Source organism: Vulpes lagopus, chromosome 6 (assembly GCF_018345385.1).
Source record: "Vulpes lagopus strain Blue_001 chromosome 6, ASM1834538v1, whole genome shotgun sequence".
Lineage (NCBI taxonomy): Eukaryota > Metazoa > Chordata > Mammalia > Carnivora > Canidae > Vulpes > Vulpes lagopus.
In genome coordinates, this window is record NC_054829.1 from 40635134 (window position 1) to 40657762 (window position 22629).

The 22629-nt window shown below is 33.4% G+C and overlaps 1 protein-coding gene across 9 annotated transcripts in view; it reads right to left on the bottom strand.

Moving 5' to 3' along the window:
- Positions 1-22629, bottom strand: part of AP5M1 (adaptor related protein complex 5 subunit mu 1) — a 49408-nt gene that overhangs the window by 20917 nt on the left and 5862 nt on the right. For 4 of the 9 annotated variants that reach the window (XR_005988524.1, XR_005988523.1, XM_041759775.1 and 1 more), the window contains exons 2-8: positions 21589-22234; positions 17384-17611; positions 16601-16740; positions 15811-15896; positions 15601-15719; positions 12787-12883; positions 9993-10058 (exon numbers count right to left, since the gene is read on the bottom strand). Coding sequence is in view for 7 of the 9 variants with exons in the window: in XM_041759775.1 (XP_041615709.1) it covers positions 9993-10058; positions 12787-12883; positions 15601-15719; positions 15811-15896; positions 16601-16740; positions 17384-17611; positions 21589-22234 (1382 nt within the window). In the remaining 2 variants the exon portion in view is untranslated. Of the gene's footprint in view, positions 1-1567; positions 1586-2170; positions 8032-9340; positions 10059-12786; positions 12884-15600; positions 15720-15810; positions 15897-16600; positions 16741-17383; positions 17612-21588; positions 22235-22629 lie in introns of those variants that run through there. The other 5 variants (XM_041759770.1, XM_041759773.1, XM_041759772.1 and 2 more) reach the window with 5 other exon arrangements.

Sequence of the window (22629 nt, forward strand, 5' to 3'; positions counted from 1 at the left end):
ACTCAGAATTTTGATAATCTGAAGCTATAACCATCTAATTATAGGCAGAGAGAGTTGCATGAAAAGGCCATTCTTAACTTTTGATCCACAAGAGAAAGAACATTGATTGAAATACTTATGCAGGGAATTTGGTATCATTCAATACAATAATCCTATGGAGCTAGGAGGAAAGAGAAGATCACAGAAGTAATTTTTTCCGGACCACCCAGCTTATAAGTGGCAGGTTTTGAAATCAGCTGTGTAGGACTTTAAAGATTGTTTATTTCCTCTACACCACTCTGCCTTTATGGTTAATGGATATGTTCAAAATAACCACTTGGAATTCTTGGATACTAGTGACTATTTCATCAGTATATGGGAACCACTGAAAGCTGTGGCTTTATGGGATGAGAGGTGTCATAGTCTATCAGGTCATATTATATTGAACAAAATCAGGATCAAATCTGGTGAATAGTGGGGAACTCACAAAGCTATCGTAGAATGAGTTCCAGAAAGGATTTCTAAGGGAGCGCCAAGTGCTTTAAGATTCACTGAAGCATAACTGCAAAGAATGTGTCCTATGATGGGCAGCAACTGCAGGCCTCAGCTGTTGCTGGTCTAACAGGCTGAGCCAAAGCTCCACATAGTAAGCCTGAAGAAGTGTCACAAATAGGTGGCAATTTCTCTGAATAGTGCTAAGATGGTAATCACAGGGCAGAAATCACCTGTGCTGAATGTGGACTGAACCACTGTTTGCACAATGAACATTTTATACACACATGCAAAACCATAATCACTCAAACATCATTGATTTGTTTCAGGTGGAAAGACAATCTGCTTTATTATGTATTTAACATTTTGCTACTTCACTGAATCAAGACTAAGCTTCTTTTGTTTCTGGTGGTACTGGGAATACAAAGATGGGAAGATAAATGTCATTATCCTCAAGAAGTTCAGAGTATTGACGTGGGAGGTAGGGGAAAGGTTTGTAAACTAATAGGTGAGACTAGTGCTTGAGAGCTTATATTTTTGTTTTACTTACTTATACCCATTTATGTGTACATGTATATATACTCAAATGAAATAAGGCTAATAATATGTTCCAAAGGTAGAAGTTCTACTGTGGATGAATTAGAGAAAACTTTAGTTCATCAACTATGTATAACATGTATTACCCCATCAAGTTACAGAAGTTCTTCACATATACTCTTTGTAATCCTACTTACACATCATTCTATTTTGTTCATTGGTCATACAGAAGCACATTTCATACTAGCACATGTGAATATGCATAAAAATTATCAAGGCAGGGGAGAAGGGGAGATAGAGTGGAGGTAGATTTAGTAGGCAGAAATGCTTTTATATTTGTATGTTAGGGTGGAAGTTAAATATAGCAATAATTATTTTCCTTACAAATTTGTATTTATCTACCTATCCAAATCTCAAACATTTGGAACCAAAAAAATATTCCATGTATATACCATGTTAGATGTTCAGGTTTCTGGAATTTTGTCAGACACACCTGCACATATATGATGTTGCCCTTGGGATGCCCTTCTGTCCTGTTTGCCTGGTGAACGTCAACCATCACTTCTTTAAACAATTTCTGTAATTAACAAATGTATAGAAGTAGTCTTCCATATTATAATGCTAATAAATTGGGTGCCTGTGTGGCTCAGTGTCTAACTTTGGCTCAGGTCATGATCCCAGCTGGGATCGAGCCCCACTTCAGGCTCCCTCCTCAGTGGGGAGCCTACTTCTTCCTCTCCTGCTTACCCTGCTTGTGCTCTCACTCCTTCTGTCAAATAAATAAAATCTTTTAAAAAACCCAACAGCAATGCTAACACATTGTGAGAGTTATAAGGTACCACTTAAAATCAGACACTACTTTTTTTTGGTCTTTGTGTCTTAGTTCTAGAGTGACATATAATAAGAGTACAATACAATAAAGTTCAACATTTGAGTTTTTATTGACTAAATTAAGGTCTCCATTTCAACTAGATTACTCAGCAGTTTTTAATTTCAAGTCATAACTTATGTTCAATTGTGTTTAGGCCTTTAATATAAAATAAAATGGCATGTTCTCTTGGGAATCCCTGGGTGGCTCAGTGGTTTGACACCTGCCTTCAGCCCAGGACGTGATCCTGGAGTCCCAGGATCAAGTCCCACATCAGGCTCCCTGCATGGAGCCTGCTTCTTCCTCTGCCTGTGTCTCTGCCTCTCTCTCCGTGTTTCTCATGAATAAATAAAACCTTTAAAAACAATAAAATGGCATGCGCTTTTACTAGAAGGAAATATATATTATGAATATGAAGCCACTGATATCCACATAAGTTAAAAAGTCCTCTTGCCACTATTAATTAAGCTATGCACATTACAAAACACTTTTCCTAGTTACTTCCTTAGCAAAAGCAGAGCTAGACATTTGGCATTTGCTGGCATTTGCTTTATTAAAAAAAAATTTTTTTAAGATCAAAGACAAAGATAGTACTTCAGGAAAATCTTAAAATATTCATTTTAAATATAAACCTCTGTACAGTAATTCATAAGTTTTAAGTAGTTTTTATCAATTTTTCTGGACTTTAAAGTATTAAATATATAACACTCTGTAAATATATGTGTTACAGAAATGGTAAGTAATAAAATATCTAAAAGGTTCTCAACAGCCTACAGCATGGGCTAATATCCTTTGCTAATTGTGACAGATAAATTTTTAGTCTGAGATGTAGAACACTGACAACCTACCCTTTTGGTGAAACCAAGACAATAATTCTTTAAAAATCAGTCCATCCGTAAGAGACTGAAGAATACTGAATTGCACTCATTAATACTTATTAAGAGATGAAGTAAAATATGGTACTTGAATCCCCGTTAAGTACTATACTTTCCCAACTTCTAAAACATAATAGTGATTAAATTGTTCATTTTAGGTGAAAACTAAAATTATTTCTGAACTTTTATTAATTTCCCATTTTACCAGTACATATAATGCTTCTTAAATTTTAAAATGTCAGATTGACATGTTATCATTTGCTGTCTCAGCTGTTCTCAACTTGGTTTTTATGAAGTAGTTCAAGACAACTGTAGCTCACACAAGTGCTCACACTGATGCTATTTCTCATGCACATATTATGTATTGTTATACACTAACTTCACACAGCTATTTCATTTTTTGTTTGATTGTTTTGAGCCCATTACTCCTTACGCACTGTTGTTTCTGGGAGGAAAGTTTTATCAAGCATTTGGAAGTAATTGGAAGGTATATTCAAATAAATGAGTCTTTTCTAATGGGATATGTTTCTTAGATGAAAATCTTCAAAAGAGAAAGTACTTAAGTCTGATACTTAAATATTTTGAAGACAGTTCAGTTATTTTGAATATTTTGAAGATAACTGTCAGTTATCTTTCTAAAATGTACACATGACTCATTTTTACTCTCATGCACTACACTAGTCCAGAGAATAGCAGGTTGAAGATGCAACAAATATTCTTTGAACACTTCAATAAACACAATGTAAACATTCACTTTAATAATGTTGCCTTTGTTAATACAAAACTGGGTGCATTTTTTCCTTGTCTCTGGCTGAGCCATGACTAGCTGAGTAGCAACAGCAGAGTGCTGAAAGAATTTTTCAACAGCAATTTGCTTGTTCTAATTTACTTTTCAAGGTTGATGATCAGGATCATTATGTTGCTTGCAAAAAAATCTATTTCTATTAATTTGACCCAGTCATTCCCCTTGTTCTCATCATGTTTAGTTTCCCTGGCAGCTTTAAGTGAATCAGAGGTGCTACTGGCACTCCAGTTCTATAGTTTCAATACTAAATGAACTCCTATACCCTTTAGGAATAGAACTGTTGTACCTGTTGAGAAAGTATGAGTACACTGAAATGAAGGACTCAATAAAACCTCTGCTTTTTGCTCAACTAGAAATGCTCTTTCTAGCTAGCAGACCTCCATATCAATAACATAACCATTATCTGTTCAATTCTTTCTTTAAAGAAATTCTAAGCTTTGTTTTTTAACTTGAACACAAGCATCACTTGTCAAGATCAATACATAGAACTTGTATATAAATTAAAAATTTTACATGATGCATATTGAAAAAGGCTTTATATCAAATGTATAATATCCTAAGAATGTAATGTAACTTGAAATAATCAAGTTATCTTCTATATCTCCAATATATTTCAAAATAGCTAAATGTTTTCCTGATTTCCTTTCTGTGAGAGAATATGAATTATTAGTTTCAATGTGTATAGTTCCAACATTTAAAGAGCCTGAACTAATAAGTGATTTGGAAATTTCAATGGTAATATTCTTCATACTAAACACAACTATAAAAAACTGACAAAAGGAACTCTTGCTTCAATCACTGACAAATTAACAAAGCTAACAATAGAAGTAAAATAGATTACACTTAATGCAGACTATGCTTCTAAAAGGGAAAAACCACAGGGTTTAAATATAGTCATTAATTATCTCTTCATAGCCTGCAGAGGGCACTCAAGTCCTTTGAAAGAAAAAGTAAAAATTGTGAGAGGGATAATAATTTATTTTTCATTTTTATTATTAGTAGTATTAACTAAACAGTATTGTTTTTATAGATACTATCATTTAAAAAGAAGACATGGATTTAATGTTTAATGGATTATTAAGATGTACAAATTTCCACATCTTGCTAGAAAAAACAATTCAGCAGGTGGTTTCCAACCCAGGGTACTTGTTAATCTGTAAATGCTGTGCATCATACATTAGCACCACACTGTAAACAATTACTCAGATTAGTCAGGGTCTAGAGAAATCAATCTGGACTTTAGAGTAAACTAGTAATATAGATAAGGTATTGCCTGCTCCAAGCTATATATATATAGACAATAATATTATCAACTCCATTTTGAGTTGTTAATTTTCATTTTAATGAACCTCTCTATTGCTATTAATAAACATGTTTGAAGAGAAGATATTGGACTTTAAATATTCTTCCTTTGACATGATATACAAACATTTCATAGGGAAACCCAGAGATAAACATATACATTACACAAATACATGTGCATATATGTATACATACATTTTACGTAGATTCTCTGATAGCATATTTCAAGATATATTGCAACAGTTATTAACTAAATATTGACTCCATAGAGTAATTATTAAAAATACTAGTTTCTTACCAACATTACCAAGGGAATCCTGCCCTTTTATCCTAAATCTTTTTCTGCTTCTCAGTTTTGCTTTGGTATATGTGCTGCCCAAGGGAGCTCAGCACATCAATTTTGCTTTGGTTAAGTAACTTGCTATCAGAAGATATTGACAGATTGGTTATTAAATTGAAACTAGACTGGTTTGGCACCAACATGAATTAGATGTGTACAAGTCATTGTTTCAGTTTAGAAATTGGATCACAGAATGTTTGAGACAAAAAAAAAGTGTGTAAATCATCCAAATATGAACTTGCATTCCAAACTGCTACTAGAAGAATGAATTATAAAGGACTTAAAAAAAACACCATCAGTAATAATAAAATTAATAATTTAATATTTTAAACCGTTTTTTGTTAAAAAATCATTGTTTCTTTTTTTAAGAGTCAGTCTTGAAATATATTTGAGAAATAAATCTCCAAATCTGCTATCTTGGAAGTGAATACTGATGCTGATGTTGATAGTAGTTTTAAAAAGTAAATTATTTGAGAAGCCTAGCATAACACAAATCTTAAAATTTTTTCCTTAAAATATTGTGCAAAATTCTGTAAAATATTTTGAAGTTTAAAGTTATGGAGAAGAGGTACTCAAGAAAAAGGCAGACAAGATAGTAATCAGTACAGTGGAAAGTCATTATTTTGATAATTTAAATTGTATTATTTTTGTAATGGCATCATTTATCTTTCTTTACGGAAATAAATGCCATTATCCTGAAAAAGAATGTGAGTATTCTTATGATGGCAATATAACAATCCCTTTTTCCTCAAGGAAGAACAAAGTTAACAAATAAAGCTTTGAAACCACAAATCTTAAGATGAATAATTATGTATTACAATATGTGTTCCCCATTGGATTTCTTTACCACATAGCATGACATTTTTTAATGGGGGGAGGGCGGGGAGAAACCATGCAGTTTAATAAAATAGAAGCATTTTCTCAACCTAAGTTGTAGCCACTGCTTTGATTTTTTAGTTTATCTCAGGGCCAGTAAGTACACACTCCAGTACATGAAACAAAATGAGAAGATAAACTTAGAATGTAGTCTTTGTTTCTTCTTTCTTCAAAGCCTATGTTTCCTAAAATCATTGTTCGTCAAAGCAAAAAGAAATGTTTGTTCTATTACGTAAGAAATAAACTTCATTTGGTATTCAATTGACTTTCTAACTTAGCAGACAGGACTTTACATCTTCAAATACTGAAAATAAATTGCATTCTTGGCCCTTGCTTTAAAAGGTTAGAGAGAATAAACGCACACCCTGGTAGTGTTCTAGTGATCTCCCTAATCTCAGTTGCACTTTGTCAGAACGAGGTAACTGGTAGTTAAGTGAAATACCCTAGATCAAAGGGGGATTAATCACCAACTGAATCCTTGCTGAATAAACCTGTCATTCAAGAAAATTATTTCCACTGAACTTAGCAGAGGATTGAAGGTATTTGCATAACAGGGACCAACGTACTTCAGCCAGGTTAAAAGGTTCAGAATTCATCCCATGTTTAGCTTTTTGCCTCCTTTTCCTTTCAGCAGCCGGGTACAATGGTTTCTAATCTGATAATACAGCTAACTATCTAAATGATGTCAGAACAGGAAAGTATTGCAAAGTTTGGATGAGGGATGGATCAATTTCACTTTCAGTAACTCCTAAATCTGATTTGCTGGAATTTAAGATGTAATCCTAAAAAAGTCCCTTAAACCTGAGGACTGTTTATTAACATCCCTTTTCTGACCTTTGTCTTAGAAACAACCGTTCTGCTATGGCAGCAGTCCCTGCAGAGGCTCTGGATGATAACTCGACCTACCTACCTCTCACGGGTGGTACAGGAATCAATGAATGTCTATAAAGCAGTATGAAATACTATAATAAAAAAATAAAAGAAAAATATTAGTTGTTACTGTGTATAAAATTGTGCTTTGAAAGACCTTGAAAATCACACAATGTATAAAAACCATAGTAATTTTAACTCAGAAATACTGAGTTCATGTGAAAAAATTGAAGTTTATGAGATAGACTATTGTTTAATGAAAGAAACTTTTTACACAAGTAATTTTCTTGAGAATTCCTGACAAGGCTATTTACTTCAAACCTGACATTCGAATCAATTATTCAAAAAGGAAAAATAAAAAGTGCCCACCACTGTAAGGGTATATTATATTACGCTATAAGAGTATTGGTTAGCTTTAAAAAGTTTTAAAAATATTGTTTAGTAAAAAAATGAAGGATTTTATGAAAATCATGAACCACTTTTTTTAGAGTACATTCTCAGAAATTTAACACATTTTGTACCTTTTGGGTTTACTGGAGAATAATTACCCTTATGATCGACATGAGATTTCATAATCATATTTTGGCACTAAAAGGGAATTTAGCAATTTTGCATCTAGAGTATGTCTGACACCATCCAAATCTTTAACTGGAAGTAGATGCTCATATTCACCACAAATGCAAAGCATCTTTCAAGTTAAAAAATGCAAAGATTATCAAAGAAAATGAATAAAATCCATAGTGAGATAATTTTTTAGAAAATGATTGAAGTTTTAACCCAAGAAAGGACTCTTAGAGTGTCTTATAGCTTAGAATAAGAACATGTCAATCACGATTAAGCTTCTGGAATCGGAATCCCTTTGAAATGCAGCTGTTTCTTCTTTAATTGTGGCAGCGGACTCTGAAGAAAAGAAAGGTCCAGCCTTAAAGATGAGTAAGGAATACAAAATAGCTCAGGATTAGTTGTGGAGTTCAAAGGTCGCTAATTACACTAAGGAGTTCCCAGACACAGGGAAAACATTAAACAGGTCACCTACCAAACGGGAAACAGACTTTGTCTTCAGAAATTATCCTGAAGTGACAGGTTTCTAGACAAAATCAAAAGCATCACAGTGTGACCAGCTGATCTCAATAGGATGAAAACATGAGTTGGTTTTAGTTCTGTAGCGTTATGTTAGAATGGAATGGCAACAGATGGCATCAGGTTCTCCTCCACCGTACACTTTTTCAGTACTCCCTAGATTTTCCTCAGGCTTCTAGAAATGTCAAATCAAAGATTCACTGGTTTTTCTGATTGCTTATAAAAAAAAAAAAAGTTTTCCCTAGGGGATTATTATACTGAATATCTGTGTACTTATTAGATAAATGCCTCTTGCCTGCCTTCGTGTACTTTACTCAACATTTATATGATCAAGATGTCCAAATGGCTCCATTAATATTAACATAAGTTAAACGTTAAGCTTCCCTTGAATTTAAGAGAGATCAAATAACTTAAGCAAAATGGTTTTTTTCTTCTTTCAAAAGGAAAGCCTTTACTACTGATTATCTATGATTAAGCCAGAATAATAAGTTAAAGTCCTGGTCAGGCAGTTATTCTACTTTCTTTGTTACTTGGGATAATTTTGAACATAGAGCATTCTGCCATGATAATGCCTTGCAGAAAATGAGAATTTATAATGAGACTGACCTTAATTAAAAAAAATCATATTTCAAATCCTAAACTCATATGCAATATCCCTTCAAACTATCATAGCTCTCTTTCAAGGAGTTAGAAGCTTTTTCTAAGCTTTTGCTTAGGAGACTCATTAAAAAATAGAAACCAAGAGATAATTTAATTGAATATTAATCTGCAATGCATATTTTTTATAACGCTTCTAATTCTCTTCTGTAAAAAGGAACCTGACATGGATGAAGTCTGGAGGATCTCAAGATTTCATCTTTTCTTGAATGGTCACTTAAAGTCCAACTGGACAAGGAACTGCTTTCAAACAGAATGACACATATAATTTGTAAAGACAGAATAAAAAGTATGATTGGGTGGTTCCTAAAGAAATCAAGAGAATGCTAATAAGAAAGTAGGGGTGACAAATTTAAAGGAAATAGGCTATACAAAACTGAAAGAAGATTAAGCAATACTCTCTACCCACAGAACAGCTCTGATATTTTTACCTGAATTCATTAAGAATTTTCATATGACAAACATGGAAATCAGTATTATACCTAAATTTATCTTTAAAAATTTGCGCTGCAGGCATTAAGTGATCAAAAAACACTATGCTCATTTTCTGAAAGTATCCCATCCTTCTTAGTATGCTGACATCCTGAGCAAAATGTCACTGTGGCAGATTAATAAGCTTACCTGAAAAATAAATCTAGAACAGAGATAAACACCTTGAATAGAATTATGCAGATTCTTTATTAGTCAATAAGATAGTTCTGATTAAGAACAGGTTACTATTTAAACAATATTCTTTTGTTTTCATTGACTGCTTTTTTTTTCCTCCAAGAGATTTACAGTGGTTTCTGGTATTCCACAATAATCCATTGTACTAGGAACTTAACTACTCAGGTTTGAAAGAGCAAAGAGTTTTTATCTTGCACATCTATCTTTCTATCTACAATCTATCAGAAGTGGCTGTTTGCAGCTCCACATTGAGAAAAGAGCCTGAGCCCATATCCAGGAAGGCTCAGTGGAGAAAGAATGTTACAACTGATTAGCTATGTCTGCCGCAGGAGCAGGAAAGTTTGTATGGTAGGGTGACCCAGGACTAGTTTAAAATAAGCCTAAAGTGAATCACTGTTTTATGCTCTGAATCACATTTGAGTAAAATCAAAGGGTAACAAAACAGGAAACATAGTCTTTAAAATATTCCTTCAAACTATGTCAGGCTAAAAACATTAAGCAAGAGTATTTTTATAATTAAATCAAAGACTTTTTTCATTCATAGGTTATATGCATATACATTAAAAATAAAAGACGAATGATTTAAGCACTGTTATTATATAAATTCTATTTAAATATGAATTAATTACAGTAATAATGACCCACATGTTACTACTGGTGCAGGAGCTTTAGAATTCCAGATGTAATAGTCAGAAGAAATTAGTTTCCGGTCTATAAAAAAAAGGAAATAAATGGTAAGACTGTATTAGCTTAACAAAAATTCAGTGAGTGAGCAAAGTCATATTTTAAAATGCGGAACACAATTATTTCAAGAAAGGCAATACTTTGAAATATTCATTTTAATTTCACATCATCAAGGCATTATACTTTTTACAACTTTAAAAATATGGGTTTATTAAATATTTAAATCTATCCTTGAGCTTATTTATGCCAAACTTATGCAAATATCCCTCATTTATTCCACTTCTATCAATTTTTCTCATGGTTTCCTTTAAATTGTTTCTTATGGACCATTACATCAACTAAAAAAACTTAAAAATTTTTCATTGGTTTCCAATTCTGTGACCTCTCTTCACCATGGTCCTCATTCTGATCTTGCTGTTCCTTATCTATTCAAAGTTTTAGAGAGAGAAATAAACATCCCACTTTCTGGTAATATTTTTTAAAAGTTGCTTCAATGGTTTCTTAAAGTTCTGATCAAAGTTAAGCCTTTTAACAGCTTTGTAGCTTTGGACAAATGACAACTTCTTTGAACTAAAGTTTTCTGATATGTAAATTTGAGCTAATAATGCTCATTTGGAGCTAGACCCATGTAAATTCTGATTATTACACACATCTGTAAATATCTGTAAATATCTAATTCTGGCTTTTCTATCTTTCTTCTTCATGCTTTTCTTCATAATGAAAAAGAGGTAGGATGTATTACCTTGTTATTTATTTATTCAGTCTAAGAACCTAGTAACATTGAAAAGCAATACAGCATACTGGTTAAGTGGGGACACTCCAGAGCCAGACTGCTTGGTTTGATTCCCAGTCGTGCCATTTACTAGCTATGTGACCCTAATCCCTCTATTCCATCAGCATCCTCATCTGTAAAATGGAGATAACAATTCTCACACACGGTGCTGCGAGGATTAATAAGTTAATACACATAAAATATTTAGAATTGTGCCTGGCACAAGGTAAACAATAAATGTTACTTATTATTATTTAAATTAACATTAATATTGGCATTAATATTTTCAGAACTAAATTGTATATTATGAAAATAGATTGTATTGTCAAGATGACGGTAAAATAAAGATCTTAAATAGTTGCACAAAGTGGCAGTCACGTTCTGAAACTAACGGAGGAAGGAAATAAAAGACTGGCCATAATTATGCATTTAAAATGACCTCTTTTATTCAATATTTAATATTTTATATTAATTTACATTAAAATATAAACATTTTATATTTAAGAGGTAGATTACTGAAACATCCCATTCTGTATTATGCTGAGAACCGCTACAATTTGTTCAGTTAATAAGATACTCAAAATATTTTAGACATATCTAAAGAGACAATAGATCTCCCACAGACAATCTAAAATATTGGTCTGTTTGCATTCAGTATCCCATTGATAGAATCCAAAATTTTTGCATTTAAACAAAACCACTGGTTTGTCTAAATTGATATAACTATATCATGCCTTCATTAAAAAAATGCATCATGAAGACTCTTCTATGTATATGCATTTCTTTTTTTTTTTTTTAAATTTTTTATTTATTTAATGATAGTCACAGAGAGAGAGAGAGAGGCAGAGACACAGGCGGAGGGAGAAGCAGGCTCCATGCACCGGGAGCCTGATGTGGGATTCGATCCCGGGTCTCCAGGATCACGCCCTGGGCCAAAGGCAGGCGCCAAACCGCTGCACCACCCAGGGATCCCCGTATATGCATTTCTTTAAAATATGACACAAAAAATGATGAAAAAAAGAAATCCTAAGGAAGAATATGACTTATTCTGATTATATTACATAGAAATTACTTTTGCCCTTCACACGTAATTACTTAGAATTCTATAGTTCCGAGTTCTATAATTCTTCTAAACTTGAAAGTACAAAGTCTTATCTTATTCTACCTATTCTGGGACTCTAATCCATTTTATTTTATTTATTTTATTTTATTTTATTTTTTTTATTTTATTTTATTTTATTTTATTTTATTTTATTTTATTTTTTTAAAGATTTTGTTTATTCATGAGAGACACAGAGAGAGAGAGGCAGAGACACAGGCAGAGGGAGAAGCAGGCTCCATGCAGGGAGCCTGATGTGGGGCTTGATCCCAGGACTGCAGGATCACGCCGTGGGCTGAAGGCAGGCGCTAAACCACTGAGCCACCCAGGGATCCCCCTGGGACTCTAATCCTTAAAGAAACATTTATCTAGGGGCGACTGGGCCCCAGTCAGAAGAACATGTGACTCTTGACCTTGGGGTCATGGGTTTGAGCCCCATGTTAGGTGTAGGGATTACTTAAATCTTAAGAGTTCTGCTTATGTTTAACTAACTTAACCTCATTTTAGCTACTTTTCTGTTTTATGCTTCCATAAATATTTGATGTGAATCAAATAATTCTGAATTCATTTATAAATTGCTTTGTATCCCTGTGTTTTCATATACAGTATATATACGTTTACTTATAACCAACAAACTCACTGAAGGCTGAAAACCTTTCTATTGCCCTATTTATAAAATGGAGAGAGTGCTAAATAATACTCATTTACTGCAGCATTTGCTAAAAATATTCAAAATTTTAAATAATAATCATATGATCAGGTCAGAATTTTTATAAACTGGAATTATTCTCTGATTTCTTTGTTACATTTTAATTTTATCTTAGGTAATAACTGCATAGCACCATTTTAACTACCTCAAGTTAGTTTGAATCTATACAACTTACATGTACTTATTTTTGGTTTTCCTGATGCAAAAACTTGAACTGAATGCTGATCCGCATAACAACCAGTGAGTGTATAATCTAAGATCTTAAAATGAAGCTAGAAAAAAGAAGAGAAACATACCAAATTGAGGTGATTATTTGATAAAAGTGATGGTCACATTTTTTTCCTTTGACACTTTAGGAATTTATTTCACATAGTTCACAAAATAAAAATGTCTCTATGTATACATACATACATACATAACACCTTTTCCCCTTTGCATTAGGACTATTTCTTTGTAGGGTTGTCATTATGAAATGCTTAACATCCACCAGATACTTCACTAATATGGACTCTAATCTATATTGCAAAGCACCCCTTATTTACAAAGGGCACTGAGGTTCAGAGATGGAGCAATTAGCATCCTGAATGTAAGTAGCAGAGCTGGCATATGAATTCAGACTCAACTGACAAGAAAAGCTGGTGCCTCTTCCTCTAGGGTGTCTGGTATTCTGCATATTCTCATCTATCTCTAAGGCTATATGATTGTGATCTATCTCAGATCATAATTCTTTTACAGTCAGAAATGTAGATACTTCCTAGCAAAACACAAGAATGCAATTATTAAAACTGAAACAGTTTGTTTCATGTTTGGGAGGAATGAGATGTTCTGCTTCATCTTCCAAAAACTGAAATTCAATTTTTATAGAACTAAGCTTAGAAATCATCCTTTGTCTCACCTATAAAACCTTTCTAAAATGTTATTCATATTTTGGGATTTAACTGATAATGTGGCATCATCAGTAATAAATGCCAATTATTATATTGTGCTATTGCAGAAAGGGCCATTAGTACCTTCTCTGAAGGCAGAGTAGTGGGGTGCCTGAGTCACAATGATACTCACATGAACAATCAAAGGTCTGTGTCTTATCGAGTGAGCTCAAGTCTCCTTTTGCTGTGGTTCTCATTTTTACTGCTAAAAGCTCCTGATTTTGCAATATCCTGCTATCTTTTCTATACTTCTTCCACTTCTCATCCCTTCAAATTTCTCCCATTTCCTAACTTTCTCCTTTTCATTGCCAAACTAACTGATCTACATACATAGGATGTAAATTTTCCAATCTTCTAAGCAATTTTTTTCCTATTGCAACTCATTTTATCTCTAATAGAAGAGGGCTTTTGCTTGCTTGTTTAGTAGAATTCTGGATTCTGGAAGTTATACCAAGATTGATTTCCACAAAACTAGATGTTATAAAAAAAGTTATAATCTCTGTCTTTGTAAGACCTATGGTGTAGTAACATTTCACATTTCTTCTGAAAAAATAGCTGGAAGTAGGAATCTTTATAATAATCCTTGAAACAAAGTTTGTGGATATAGCTAAAGCCAAGATAGAAGAAATGAATATCACTAATCTACTTCTGACTTCACTACTATTTCCTCTAATTGTTTTTATATATAGATTTCAATGTCTCTGATTTCTCTACCATTCTACCTAAGTTTTCCTCCTCCTTTTCTGATCACTCCTTCAATTCCTCTCATTGGGTCTTCAAAATTATCCGCTTATTTTCACTTTTTCTGATGTTATTCATTTCTACTACCTCTACTATTTTTTCTCCACAGGTAACTTCTAAATTCTTATATACTGTTGAATTTTCTCTTGAGAATCATGCTCTAGGTTTTTAGCTACCTACTAGACACTTACATTAGGATATGTTGCTATCACCAGCAACATCTATGATATGGAGCCCACTTCCTCCTAACTTTCTCCATATTAGTACTTTCCCTAAGTATATTCATCCATCAGCAAATATTTATGTGGTAGGTAATCAACTAGGTGTTGATGATAAAAATAATGAATGAATGATACTCATGTGGTCTCTGCCCTCTTGAAACTTCAAGTCTGATTTAAGCTACTTTTTTCCCTTAAATCTTGGACTTAAAACCATTTTTTATTTCTATATTTAATTAGTGACCAATGCTTTACTTTTATCACAGCTTCTCCAGCAGTCTTTCTTTCTTTCTATGATCCTAAGCATCATTAACTTACTACCTTTCATTGGGAATCAAGGTTTTTGATTTTTTTTCTACTCACTTTCTCACATTCATTCCAAATTGATCTTCATAAAGTACTATTTTTCTGAAAGACCACTCCCATACTAAAAAAAAACTATAACATTTTCTAACAAAGGAATATAAGTCAGAATGCAAACCCTCCAAAGCTACAATCTAGATCTAAATCACTTATCCAGTCTGATGTATTACTACTATTTCTAGCACTGGTTCCTAAGTGTGCCTGTTATTCTTCATTCTTTTAAGTCATTTATTTACCTATATAAAGGTTGGTCAATCTTCAAAGTTTCATTTTCATGCTTATCTGGTCTCAGAGTTTTGCTTAAACTCCTACCTCTTACTTCAAAGGTTTCCTTGACCACATTGATCAGAATTACTCACTATTTCCTTCAAATACCAAAAGCAGCACTGATCAATTACTAGCATTCATCAGTGGAAAATCTCTAGAGGGCAAGGGCTAATCTTATATTTTCTGTATACAAATCTTGAATGTAATAACTAAGAGCTGGGTAGGTAGAACTTGGTTAATTTGATGTGCTAAGGTTATAACTGTTTTATTTTAAAATTGTTAAAGTATTAAGTGAAATAGAAAGTGACTAATACTAAACAAAAAGAAATCTCACAAAAATCTAAAAAAAAAAGACTTAGCACAGACAAAAAGTCCCACCACAAAAAACAGCTAGAAAACATTAAAAGTCAATTAGATATAGGCCACTTAAAAACAAAAGATTTCTAATGTAGTGAGCCACATAAATGTATTTACCTTTAAATATGCTGTAGCTCCAATGCAAATCTCATCAAATGGCTGCTTCTCATGACTCTTAGCTCCAAAAGTTACGGTTCCAGAAAGACTAATTTCCATGGATTTGGGGAACTTCTGTCCTAAAAACACAAAGGTACCAGGTAACTATTTTAAAGTAAGTAGATTTTACAACAGATGAATGAGAAAAAAAGTCAATAAATAAAAGCTCACCAATAATCCAGATCAATAAACTTTTCTCTCGAAATACTTCAAGCTGGCCAAAACTAACTTTGGATTCCACATGTGTGATGGGACCTCTTTAAAAAAGAAAAGGATACAATGGAGAGAAAAAGTGATCATAGACAGAGGAGTTTTTAGAGACCTAAGTCAAATCTAGCTAGTGTTATTTAATAGGACAGCATAAAAGCAAATCCGAATTCAAGTTTGCAGACTAAAGCAGAGCAAATAACAAATATTATATCTCTAAAAACACCAGAAACACAAACATTTTTGGTGATGATATACATTTCATTAACTTTAAAGACAATTATAAAATCATATAGAACATATTATTTCAGTTATATGGATTGACACATTAAAATTATGATTTTACTCTATCTTTAAGCATCCTATGGAAAGAACTATGCTGCAGAACAAATTTAAAAGCACAACTGATATGGAAGTAATCTTATGATATCATTGGCTTAATTCACCAGGTAGCTGATAGTTGAGTTTGACTTGTATGTAGAGCACAGAGAAACTGCTAGAAATAAAACCAGCAATGAAATAATCCCTCAAAGAAGCTACATTGACTTAGGTTTATATTTACTAATAAGTTTAACTAGAAAAGGTAAAGAGAGCATTTTTATGGCTGATTTTTGGTTCAGAATCAGCATTCATTTGAATAAAACAAAATTTTTAGATCTTAAAAATAAAGTAAAAAAACAAATAATTTACTGTAGGGAGGTGGGAATGTACTAAGAAAGGGAGAAATCATGGCACCACATTATTTTATTCCTACCTATTATAGAAAGGTATATGAGCTTCACAGAATTCAAAATTATTTTTCACACTTTCATGAAGTTTTAAGTTAACTGTTATTTTTACTTTTATTTCTTCCTCTTTCATTTGATAAAAACCCAAAATTGGTGGGACTGGGACCTGGAAACAAACATAAACAAATTTTTGTACAATTCTCAGGTGATTGGGTGCAAAATACCAATAATGCTTGAGAAAAAGGCCCTGCAGTAATGTAGTCATTGTGTACAGATTACTCCACTTTACTTTACTCTTTCGATAAAAGATGAGGGAGCCATTATCATTCTAAAGGCAAGGATTTTTCCTCTGTTTCCAGAGATCAGAAAGTTACCTGACATTTTCCCTCATTTGCTCATTCAGGTTCCCCTCCTCTAGGTTGGGTGGAATGTCTGACACAGCACTTATTCAACAAACAATACCTATTAATAATATTATATAGTTATAACCACAGTTACCTGGGATTATGGGTATCTATGTTCATAATCCAAACCTGACTAAATTATACCAAGATCTATCCTGTGACCATGGAGTCCTTATTAGGCAACATTAAAAAATCCCATAACTTTGAAAACCATTCAATGCTGTTACTAACACCAGAGAGAAGAGGTATCCTTTTTAAGACCTAAATCTTCATTTTCATTCATTAATTATTATCTGGTAAATAATGAAAAGTTCTCATGTGGGCTAAAAGTGTGAATGATTTACTTACAATAGAATTCATAAGCATGAAGATTCACAAATTCTCAACTTTTCCAAGGTTGTTTACCTGAGAAGTATAGTAGCATAAGTTGAATGACTCTAAAGGAGGAGTGAATGGAAATTTGTAAGGTCCGCTAAATGCAGAATCATCCATTGCATCAATGCTACTAGAAGTCAGAATGGCAGAATCAAGAGAAGTCACACAAGGATGAACTAGAATATCCTGAAGTGGAGACCCATTGGTAGGGAGACTCAAGCTGATGGTAACATTTGGCATAATTCCTTCTAAATCACACTGCAATAGAAACAGAAACACATATTACCAAGATCTTAGATGCAGCACTTTTCAGAACTTTCCATGGATTTCTGCTTTGAGGTTGTAACAGATAGACATGGTGGTATCTCATACTTATCTGTGAATTCTGGCTTCTCCAGACTAAAAGCATTAGTGACTGTCTCTGGAAGGTTGCAGCTTAGATCAGAAACTTTGCTCTCTTAACTCCTTTTACAGTTGGTATGAGCTTCTCAGAATTCAAAATTATTTTTCACATCTTCATGAAGTTTTAAATTAACTGTTGTTTCTGGTAAGCCCTAAATCCTATAATAAATATCTTTACTTCTTAAACCTTGTAATGGCTTTTTCTGACCCAAATGGCTTTTCCTGACTCAACAAATTGACACTTGTCTGTTCATGGTAATCAGGTTCTTCCTTTCTACCTCAACTCTAACTTGACATTTACCTCTATTAAAGCACCCAATTAAAACTAGTTAATTGGGCCATATAAGGCTTATTGACATGTTTTGTTTTGTACACTTGAACAAATATTTTAAGAGTTAATAGAAACTCAGCAGGTAGGATTAGCTCCAGATGCAAGTAGCTATTTCCACTACCATATACATGGCATGCATCAGTAATAACTGCTTACCTCCTCTATAGGTGTTTGTGCCCTGTTTGTTTCTCTCTTGAAGCTTTAAGTTCTTTGAAAGCAAGAATTGTTACATTTTTCTTATTATTTCTAGTACCTGGCACATTGCTATGCACAAGAGACATTCAAAGAAATGTTTACTGAATGGGTATCTTCTTCTAATTGTGGATCCTACCTTTGTTTTCCATTCTAATGTGACGTTTTACTTTCTTATGTTTTATTTACTACTTGACATATGCATGAATTCAAGAATATATGTTATATGATGTAAGCACTTAGAGAAAAGGCAGGCACTATGAACAATACCTGGTTTTAATACTTCATAAAGATTTTTGGGTAACAGTTACAATACTATCACATTTGAAAATATAAATGTCCTATTACCTTACCTCAAAACTTAAAAAAACAGCTTAGTGTTTTGAGTTTTTTTTTTTTTTTTAATTTTTTTTTATTTACTTATGATAGTCACAGAGAGAGAGAGAGAGAGGCAGAGACACAGGCAGAGGGAGAAGCAGGCTCCATGCATCGGGAGCCCGATGTGGGACTCGATCCTGGGTCTCCAGGATCGCGCCCTGGGCCAAAGGCAGGCGCCAAACCGCTGCGCCACCCAGGGATCCCCATGTGTTTTGAGTTTTAAACCATCACTCTCTATATGTGAACTAGCAAGAACAAAGAAACATTTTGTTTCTTGATATTTTAGGGAAACAATAAAATGAGCAAATCTTATTAGAAAATACTGTTACAATGTTTATATATTCAGTTTATATTTATTAAATTAGCCTAATATTCTTAGAGGGATTGGAAAATTGCAACCAGTAAGGAAACCACCAATGAATTACCTGCTACCTAATCATTTAAAATAGCAGATCATCCGTCATTTACTATAGAATGCAGACTTTCTTTCTAGATGAGACCTGGGTACTACCCTTTAAGGTAATCTGACATATGTAAATCTGGACTTTTAACTAGAAATTATAAAAACAAGACCTAGGAACTTTCCTGATTTTAAAAATGAAAAAGACTAAAAATTGTGACTTTTCCAAAGACACACAAAGAATTAGTGGTAGAATAAGGATTAGAACTTCAGTCCACTGAATTTTGCTTCAGTAGGTTTTCTACTAGGAACATTAAATGAAAATAATTATTTCCATTTATAATAGACTTTACAATAAAACTTTAAATAATAAGCCCCTGAATAATTTTTTTTTTAAGATTTTGTATATTTATTCATGAGAGGCACAGAGAGAGAGGCAGAGACATAGGCAGCGGGACTCGATCCTGACACTGGGATCACAACCTGAGCCAAAGGCAGACAACCAATGAGCCCCCTGAAGAACTTTTTAAAAAAATGTTTGGCTAAAAGATGTACTAGGTTTGGCTAAAAGATGTACTATTTATATGCAAGTTTAAAGAAACATTTAGGGGAACCTGGATGGCTCAGTTGGTTAAGCATTTACCTTCAGTTCAGGTCATGATCCCAGGATCCTGGAATTGAGCCCCACTTTGAGCTCCCTGCTCAGTGAGGAGTCTGCTTCTTCCTCTCCCTCTTGCCCCACCCCACTTATGCTCTCTCAAAAATAAATAAAATCTTAAAAAAAAAAATTTAGTGCATGGATTAAGGCACACTCCCCCTTTTTATTTTTAGAAGTTTTTTAAAGAAGATTCTCCATCATGATAATTTGTATAGAAACCAATCCAAAATTTCCATAAGCAATAAACTAGGGTCAGCCTATCAATGAGCTGAGATATTTAAATACCATATTAATTACTAGCAAATTATATATAACATATTCCCTATATATGCCACAGAATAAGAAAACAAAAATGGTGAATTTTCCTTTTATTTTACAGAATTATGGGAAAGGATTCACCTACATTAAGATTTATAAATGACATAATCCACTTTTATGATGGATTTTAGAGCCATTTATAATAGTTCTTCTTCTTTTTTTTTTTAATTACAGAGAGGCAGATGAGGGAGCGAGAATCTTAAGCAGGCTCCATGCCCAGTGTGGAGCCTGACATGGGCTCAATCTTACAAACCTTAGATGGTGACCTAAGCCAAAATCAAGAGTCAGACGTTTAACTGACGGAGTCACCCAGTCACCCCATCATTTACAACAGTTATCTTTAATAAGTTAGTAACTGGAATGTATTTTTGATCATGATAGAAGTTAGTTTAAAACAGACACATAAACTCATAAGTTACTTTAAAGTTAAAGAGGAAAAGAAAGACCCAATTTGTCTGCCAGGACTGTTCTAATTTTCTGTTCTTAAAATCTACTTTTATCTATAGCATTTGCACACAGCCACTCAACACGTCTGATTAAAAATTTTATATTCACAAGTGTAGAGAAAAAAGGATATCAGAAAAATAAAGACATCTAAGATTACTGATATAAACTTGTAGAAATTACACAGGGCTTTTTTGACTATTATTCAAAATGGCACTTATCACTTCTAATTATAGTTACTCCTATTGTCATTTCTTATTTTCTAACCTTAAACCAGAGAAGCCTATATTGACCTACCAACTTGTTTAAATAATGTAAGAGCCCTTCAAAATGGTTTTAGATATTAAGTCCACGATTTGTCAATTTCACCGTTAGAGAAAATGGAAAAGATGACGGTTTTAAAATATTTTCACGAATTCTTGACATTACTCTTTTCATAAGGTGAAGCCTAATTCTAGTCCCCTTGAATGTGGACTGAACTTAGTGACCTGTTTCTAATGAACAAAAAGTGGTGAACGTGATGCTATCTGATCTCAGCCAAAGTAATAAAAAGAATAGCTTCTACCTGTACCTTCTCTTTCTCTCTCAACATTTGATCTAGAAGCTAGTCATCAAGTTGTGAGGATATTCTTGAAAAGCCTACTGAGAAGCCCACATGGAAAGGAACTGAGCCCTCCCACCAACAACCAGCACCAACTTGCTATCCATGTGAATGAGCCACCTTGCCAGTAGATTTTCCAGCCCCAATAAAACCTTCAGGTGACTAGAACTCTAACTGTAATCTTGACTGTAATCTCATGATAGACTCTATACTAGAAGTTCCCAGTTAAACTGCTCTTGAATTCTTAACCCACAGAATACTGTAAGGATAATAAATGTTTACTTTGGGGATAGTGTAGCAATTCATTATGCAGCTTTATATAACTAATACAAGTCATAAGGAATGCAAAATGGTAATGTTACAAAATTTCATATGAATCTAATGTTTAATGACTGCTGTTTATGATAAGAACCAAGAACGTCATATAACAATGTAAAATAAAGTTAGAAAATTCTACTTTTCTCCAAGGTGTTAAATGGTATGATAAAACAAGTACCAGAGAAAATCTCACCTTGCAAGTGACAGCTCCAACGACCTGCCATGTATCTGCTATATCCTGTTTATCATATTGCATGGATTTTACCTTTTCAGTGATAGAAATAGAAACTTGTGGTTTTCCTTTGTATGTTCCAACTTTCCAGGCTGGCTGTTTTTGTGGATGTGTCACAGAAGCAAAATTAATACTATCCAATGAATTCTGTAAGTTGGCATCTAACAAAGTTCCAAATGGACAAGCTTGTAGAAGCAAATCAGGCAGTTGGTTCAATTTTGTATTTATTTCAGTGTCATTTTTTTGACCCAAGTAAAGAAAATCCTGTATCCCAAAAAGAAGTTCAAAGCCTTGTGAAATCCCACTAATGCTAATTAATGGTGGGTGAGGGGATAAAGTTTGTTCAACTAGTGGAACACAAGCATAAATCATGTTATTCTTCAGAAACGCAACAACTGGCCAGAGTTCTCCACCTCCTATGAGGAGTCCATAGACAGATGTTTTATTGATGTGTGAACAGCTATCACGGCTTTCTATGAAGTCCTTATCATCATCCAATAATCTAAGTTCAAAGAGTAGTGCTTTCATAAAGGGACCATCTTCAGGAATAGGCATATAACTTGCTCCATTGAAGACTTTGGCTCGTTTTTCAACAGTTGGATAGCGTCTGTATTATGGAAACAAAAGTATTGTAAAGGTTCTTCCAAGGAAAATAAAAATAGAAAAATTAAAAAACAAAACAAAACAAAACAAAAAAAACGAAACAAATCCAAAACACAAAGCTAACAATAACAAAACAACAAATGCAAAACATACATCCACAAAAACCACAACCAAAAAAAAAAAACGTATTACATGTTAATTTCTACTGTAGTAACTGTTATATACTTGGTATATTATCTCAAATTATGATGTTATTATTTATTACTGAAAATAATTAACTTTAAAAAAGTGTTTGATTTTATTTACTTGAGAAAGAGAGAAAGCACCAGAAGGGAGAATGGCAGAGGGAGAAGCAGGGAGGAAGAACCAGGCTCCCTGCTGAGCAGGGAGCCCAATGCA